The sequence below is a fragment of the Limulus polyphemus genome, unplaced genomic scaffold (genome assembly GCF_000517525.1).
Source record: "Limulus polyphemus unplaced genomic scaffold, Limulus_polyphemus-2.1.2 Scaffold2841, whole genome shotgun sequence".
NCBI classification, from domain to species: Eukaryota; Metazoa; Arthropoda; class Merostomata; order Xiphosura; family Limulidae; genus Limulus; species Limulus polyphemus.
The window spans coordinates 113338-121249 of record NW_013668451.1 but is presented as its reverse complement, the minus strand read 5'-3'; the positions used below and the strand labels follow the sequence as shown (position 1 = coordinate 121249).

Genomic DNA, 7912 nt, shown 5'->3' with positions numbered 1-7912 from the left:
AGACAAATGATGTATTATACAGAGCAAGGTAGTGTCACTTTAAAGAACACCCTTAAAAATGATTAAAAGAAACAAAAACAGATTGTGAGTCGAGCGCCTTATCCACCTGGCCATGCCGGGCACAATTGAGAAAGTAAATGTAAATACATGATAATAATAAACTGTGAATTTTGAAGCCTTCAGTATCAGCATCTGTTTTTTAAAGATTTTCTTTACTTAAGATGCGTTCAAGCCTGTGCTAACAATACCAAGTCATTCTGCTTACATTATTAAGCTTTAAGTTTTAAAAACAACAAAGTGAACTAATAAATACAGCGCTCACCATCTAGTTTCTAGTTATTATACTAAATAACTACTTTTCTGACCGGAGACAAATGATGTATTATACAGAGCAAGGTAGTGCCACTTTAAAGAACACCCTTAAAAATGATTAAAAGAAACAAAAACTGTTTCATTATTCCTTTTGTTAAACAAATAATAGATAAAAATAACCTACAATTTGATTAACTATAAAATATTTAAATAACTACTTACTAGCTCTCTTCAATCAATTTCTTGATGAAAATATTCTAAGGGATTATTTTCAATTCCAGCCTTACAGGTTCGTCTGTCAAATTCGTGGAATTTCAATATAATTTTAATTTTTTGTCAACAAAAATATTTTCATCTTAAAGGCACAAGTAATCTCCATTCTCCATCATTACTGAGCCTACTAATGCTTCTTGAAATGGCAAGAAAACATCTAAGCATAGCCATAATTAGCTGTGAGGACTCCAAGGTTGTTTCCTTGGTTATTTTATATATATATAAATAAATGGAAGTTATAGCTCAAAACCTATGTTTCACCATATTAGAATATTAGTTGTGGTTATGGTGCTGCTTTCAAGAGATTTTCCATCAAGCTTCGGAGGAACAGTACAGTATTATCATTCAATGAACCTATGATGGTCCATGAATAATGCATTATTATTATTATCTATTGCCAAAACAAACAACACATATTGTAAACTAAGAAAGTATTAGACGTCTTAAATTTACATCATGGACAACAGCTCTTCTCCTCCTCTACAAATGTATCAAAAATATTGTACAATCTGATTTCGAAGATTTTGATACACTTCCTGTGTTGACTGGCTAAAAGTGTTTTCCAAACCATATTACTGTCACTTACACAAAGCACTTGGTTTAATTTAATTACATGCCTATAAGAAAACTTTCTAAAAATCTAGTTCATCCATTGTTCGAGAAAGTCTGACATTTTCTTGTTTCCTTCTCTGACTTCTTCTTACTGCATCGGCTCGACGATAAGGCTCATTCTTAAGACCTATATTAAAATGAATTATTTGATTTTATTGTAAACTTAAAAAAAAGTATTTGAAGATTCTGTACGCTTTGCTTTAGAAAACATATTTACTTTTTATTTACTGTTTGAATCAATTTTGTGAATAAAGGTTTTAGTTGTTAGTTACCATCATGTGCCTTCCTTAGCAACTAAAACATCTACCTATTTCAAATTTCGTATAAAACAGAGGACATATTAATCTTAGAGCTGACAGAATTATAAAAATATTGTGAAATGAAAATTTATGCAATTAATTCGAGAAGTATAATAATGCCCAGACATCATAAACTCACTTTACTTACTGTTACATCTTTAAATCTAGGTTTCATTCTAATTTTTTATACAAATATTGTTTGTTTGTGTTTAAGCACAAAGCTACCCAATGGGCTATCTACACTGCGCACACCATGGGGATTCAAACCCAATTTTTTATGGTATATGCCCGAACACTAGAAGCTAGGGAGGCTACATAATAATTAATTGGTAAAATGTTTTTATTTACATTTGTATGTTCAGTTAAAAGTTTAATGAAATAGCCAAATAAAGAATTATATGTTAAAACAAAAGCATACATATTAGACAATGTTCAGTTCATTGATGTCATCAATGGCAATTTTAATGTCAAATTAAAGTTTAAATGTATTTTCTAAAGAAAGAGATCTTCTCACCTAAGAGTATGTCCTCAAGAGCTCCGTTATAAACTTCATCTTGTTTCAAAAGCCTTTTTTCTTTGACCTGACGCGTCTTATTCTTCAATTCATTGATAACAGCATCCTATAGTTTAAAAAAAAAGATTCAGTAAAATGATTTGAATAAACAGAACAGAATTTTAAAAACATAATGATAAGAGATAATTTCAAAGTTGAGATCTCTACGTTATAAAACTAAACAAACACGGTTTTTACAATTATAGTTTAATACAACTTTTGATGAAACTATGCATTTTGAAAGTTAGGATACATTTATATTAACACTTTATTTTGACCTCTTAATTACATTATATGAAACAATAACTACACATATAGTTAAAAACTGTAATTGTCTGGAAATTTTACCTGTTTTATTTTTCGTGCATTGAGAGAGTTCTTTTTTCTTACATATGCTGGAGGGTTTTCCTCTGCCTCTTTTGCAGCTAGTTCTTGTTTTCTCCATTGCTCATTTTCTTGTTCTGCTTGCTAAAACATTGTTATACAAAATGTTTGATATGTGTAGTTTTTTCATGATTATACAGATAACACAAAAAGTTAATATTTAAATACATTTTGTGAATAAAGACTGATTTGATTGTAAGATAAAGATGTATACAGCATATTTAGATAATATTCCTTAGATAATTCATTGTTTTAAAAAATTTCAGATATTTTATTCATACACTCTTATATTTATAAAATATAATATTGAACAATATTGTTAAGTCTTGTTCCATACCAACTGATTTTCATAGAATCTAGTCAATTACTGTGTGCACTTGTGTGTATGTTGGCATATAATGAAGAATTGCTGGATCGCTTGTCATTAAACCTGGCATTTACTCTTAGGGTTCAACAGGGAGTGAATTAGGGGAGGTCATTTTTGGATATGACCCCACCTGTGGCATCCCCCTGAGAGCCCGTACGTCTTCTCCTTGAGTTGAGCAGGTACGTCAGCTAGTATACTATAATATTAAAGTTAAATTTAGTTATTTTAAAACTGAAAGATTCAGTAACTGTGTACTCCCGGTAAATGATAAAAAAAGAACACATAACGTGTACACGCTAGGAGAAATAAAGACATGATAAAAAACTGAATTTTCATTAGGCTAACTGTCACTAAAAGCTTGAAATAATACGTTTTGAATCTTGCCTAGCAGCTTCTTCATGGGCATATTGCTATCTACAGGAGATCTTAACCTTATGTACATAAATGGGGATGAAGGTCAAAGTGTGCATGCCACAACCTTTTACAGAGATCTATTCAACATGACTATTATGTATTTGATATCAGAGTTATCAACTATTAATTTGACCCTATATTGCTGATTTAACAACAGTTCATAGTAGAGGAGAGTAAATACCAGATATTGGAAAAAAAAATGTGGATATACATTTCAGAGGTTCTAGAGGTTATTGCAAATGCAAACTGCATGATGTAAAAAAAAGTATCTGTATTTTTCACATGAACGTCATTTTAAACTCCAATTTGTTAAAGTCTAAGTCGAACCACCGTCGTCAATACGCAGACATATCTTGAGTACGAATACTTCCGTAACATATCTGATTTTTTTGTGTGCAACAGACTTGTAGAAGTTACTCAAATCTTTCAACATTTCCTGTAAATCCACATAGCGAATTCAGAATTACAGTCAATATTCCTTCTCCAGTATGGAGTCGGTCCATTGAACCAATAGTGTTCACATGCAGTCGGTCCATTGAACCAATACTGATCACGTGCAGTCGGTCCATTGAACCATTACTGTTCACATGCAGTCGGTCCATTGAACCATTACTGTTCACATGCAGTCGGTCCATTGAACCATTACTGTTCACATGCAGTCAGTCCATTGAACCAATACTGTTCACACGCAGTTAAGCAGAATTAATTATTGTTTGTTTGTTTTTTAGCTCAAAGCTACATAATGCCCTATCTGCATTCTGCTAGGAATCAAACCCCAGATTCTAGCAATGGAAGTCTGCAAACTTACCACTAGTTCACCAGGGACTTTCAATACAAGTAAGAATAATTTGACCCCAAAAGTGCATATGGCACAATACACTGTAGGAAACAAAAGGCATTAGGGTAATGATCAGATATAATAATACAAACACTTATCATTATGATGTAATAGTTCTTATATTTAATGTGATACAATTTTAGTTGTTTACAATTATAGCAATATGTGGCATGAAATTTGGTATGAGATCCTCCTAGGTTAAACCTCGAGGGGATTATCGGGGGTGCTCAGAAGCTTTAGATTATCTTCTCCCCTCTCGTGATGGTGATGTGATCTGTACTTGAAGTTTTGTGGTTTAAGCTTACTTAAATAAAGAAGATTATGTTAACATGGCAGATTGGAGTATGCCTTAAGCAGTCAGGAGGAATCCGGAGAGATATGAATAAGGGAGATCCAGACTTCACAAACCAAACTGTTATTCACAGATCACCTGCAGTGACTTATATACTGTATGTTTTCATTTCTGATTACCAATAACTTTATAAACACACGTAATGAGCTGAAAAAGTTAAACTTCGTAGAAGATAAAGACAAAATTCTGGTATAATTTCTTTAATGGGAATTAGTTTTTTTGATACCTTTGGTTTAAAATACTGCATGTAATTGTAGAAATGTTTGAAAAGTGTAATTTGTATAGTTATTCTAGTAAGCCACGTGATGTTCAATTACATATCTTACCTTGAAGGCTTTTGAAAAACGAACAAACAGGGAGAAGAAAGTGTTAGGAGCAACAGTTCGTGCACTTTCACCAAAGTACTCTACACAGTCAGAGTAGGCTTCCTGTTAAATAAACAGTCAAGAGTATTTTGTTTTTGTGAGTCATTAAACATATTTCTTCCTAACAAGTAAATGTACATAATGTAAGTTATTGGTAAAATTACCAAGAGCTTTCTTTCTTGCCTTAAAAGTTAGAAAACAAATTAAAAAACAATTTTAATTTACATGTTCTGGAAAAGGTCAACCAATAAAAGAAATGTATGCATGCAAGCAATGGCATAGTGAGGGCGTCTGACACCCCCCCAAAACTCCACCTGCCCTTTATACTCTTATCTTCTAACCTTATACGGCAACCCTACCTACCATGGTACTGTATTTCACCATAGTGTCTTTGAAAGACAATTGCTGGTCGATTAAGTAATAGTGGCACAGAGTCCAGAAAAGCATTTAATCTCATGAAAAGGGATTTTGTTGTGAAAGGAGGTATTTTTCATGTGACTTCTTTTAATTTATTGTCTATTACTACGGGATTTTGGTGTATTTTAATCAATCTAACACTAGAAACCATTTGATGTCCATGGTATTTATGATGATATACTAACATTTGATGTCAAGACATTTTAACAAGTCTTAGTCTTATGGGAACAGATAAATTCTGGGTAAACTAGTTGGTGGCCCTAACGCAGTGCCCGGGGGGCAAACCCCCCCACCTCCTGTACCCCCCTTACTACACCACTGTAAGCAAGTTATCGTACTTCTTCTTCTCCATTTATAAGAAATATTGATTCAGTAAAAGGAAGATTCTGTAAAACTTTATAACTCAAGATATAGCATAATTTGGTTCCAATTTCAAGATAAAGAAACAAACTTGACTTTCATTACAGAAATGTAATGTGCTTCACTGGAATAGTTGACTAGAAGTCTAGAACTTTCCTTCAATGCTAACAGAAACAAGCAACTTTATTTACATTATGACTGAAATGTTAGCATAAGTATGATTTTTCTATGAACAAAATGAGATAATCCTTAAACATACTTCACGTAACTGTGACAAATGTGTGATTAAAAACACAATAATTGACATTTTTTACATTCATTTCTTAAATGTAAAAAATTCTATCTAAAGACTACCCAGCTTACTTGTGCTATTTTTGTATTGGCCTTTAGCATCTTTAGTTTTTCTTCATTGTTTGTCAAAAATTCTCTCAAGATAGCAGCATCCTTAGCATCACCATGGAGAGGCAGTTCATTTGTACATAGCTCCAGTCCTTTCTCTAACTGACTAACATCCATCAGGATGTTTTCTAAAGAAGCTAAAGAAAAATATGTTTATTAACTTGCTAAAAATTATATTTTTTATAGACCAAAGGTAAAACTGTTTTGTATAGTGAAACAATACAATGTATGTTGTTAAATATTTTTGGGTTAAAGAGACATCTTTGTGACATAAAACCTTGTAACTTTTTTTTTCCAAAATGATTAGAAAGTGGATATTATTGAAATTGAAATGTATATTAAACTGTTTCAGAAACTTACAATGAAGAATTTAGAAAAAAAACAACCTTTACTCTCCAAATTAGAAGAAAAAACGTTTTATTTCAGCCAACATTTTGCCATTGCAGCTTCATCAGGGCTACTGGTTTGTTTGTTTTGAATTTCGCACAAAGCTAGACGAGGGCTATCTGCGCTAGCCGTCCCTAATTTAGCAGTGTAAGACTAGAGGGAAGGCAGCTAGTCATCACCACCCACCGCCAACTCTTGGGCTACTCTTTTACCAACGAATAGTGGGATTGACCGTCACATTATAATGCCCCCACAGCTGAAAGGGCGAGCATGTTTGATGGGATGGGGATTCGAACCCGCGACCCTCAGATTGCGAGTTGAGTGCCCTAACCACCTGGCCAGGCCGGGCCCAGGGCTACTGGTACAAGAACTTGTTACAATGAAAAAGCTGTGAGACTAATGAAAGAACGTGTTCTACATATAGTGCCTTTTTTTTTCAAATGGGAATAACTAACAGCTAAATAACAGTGTAGCTTGTAAACTCTTAATTAGACGAGGCTGAGGTAGGAAGTCTAAACTCTTCAGAAGTGGTGTTCAGTTACTCAACAGATGGTTTACATATAAGACAGAACAATCCAGTAGAAATGTTTCCAATGACCTAGCTCTAAGTACAGGTATGACTGTTACCTACAGAAGAGTAATACACATATTACCACAAAGTGGCCTTCATGAATGTACAGTTGCTCAAAAACTACTGCTTAAATGGCAGAAACAAACCAAGACTTCAAAATAATGGGATGAAAAAAGCTGAAGAAGGGTTCTCTTTACAAATGAATCCAAATTCAAATTGTTTGGCAATACTCAAAGACAGTTTCCTCAAAAGTAGAGAGGACAATAGTATAAGAGTCAACATATAGTACCTACAACAAAGTATGCTGAGAACCAAGTCAAGTGTAGGTTTCATCTTAGCCAATGGTGTTGGAAGTCTACACAAAGTTGATGGCAACCTGACTGCTGACACGTACAAACAGACTGTTTTCCATGATCTCATTCCCTCAAGAACAAGACTTAATGAGCAGGTAATAATTTTCCTGTAAGACTGTGATCCAAATCATGCAGCAAGCATGGTGAAACAATACCAGGTTGGTATCACTTGCAACAATGGCTTGGCCTGCACAAAGTCCCAATTTGAATATTATTAAGGCTCTATGGGAACTAAGAAAGTCAAATGACAGCCAATTATGTACAGAGAAAGTTGCAGTAGCATAAAACTAAAGTGTACTGCTCTGTTTAAAGTAAATACTACTTCCATTGTTCAACTTATTCATTTTTATTTTGTACTTTTTGTAAAATCGTATTATACTAACTTTATATATATTATTTACTTGGAACAACTCATTGTTTGTGACAGTTGTATAAATATCAGCTATGTGTTTCCATAATCATTTCCAGTGGTATATATATATATATATATATATATATTCATATAATAACCATATATTCTATAAAACACAATGACTAAATAAAAAGATTTTGCAATGTCATTAAAAAATTATTGTTATAATATCCTAATAAATTATATTAATTTAGTGTTATTGAAAATCAGAAGAATTGGTATTTTTTTTAAATCCTAATTTAAA

The 7912-nt window shown here is 32.8% G+C and overlaps 1 protein-coding gene across 1 annotated transcript in view; it reads right to left on the bottom strand.

Moving 5' to 3' along the window:
* LOC106468029 (formin-like protein CG32138) overlaps window positions 1–7912 on the bottom strand; it is a 91985-nt gene that overhangs the window by 1366 nt on the left and 82707 nt on the right. The window contains exons 22-26 of the mRNA XM_022396333.1: window positions 5910–6082; window positions 4731–4832; window positions 2398–2517; window positions 2011–2116; window positions 535–1324 (exon numbers count right to left, since the gene is read on the bottom strand). Coding sequence (XP_022252041.1) covers window positions 1218–1324; window positions 2011–2116; window positions 2398–2517; window positions 4731–4832; window positions 5910–6082 — 608 coding nt within the window. The 3' untranslated portion in view covers window positions 535–1217. The remainder of the gene's footprint in view (window positions 1–534; window positions 1325–2010; window positions 2117–2397; window positions 2518–4730; window positions 4833–5909; window positions 6083–7912) is intronic.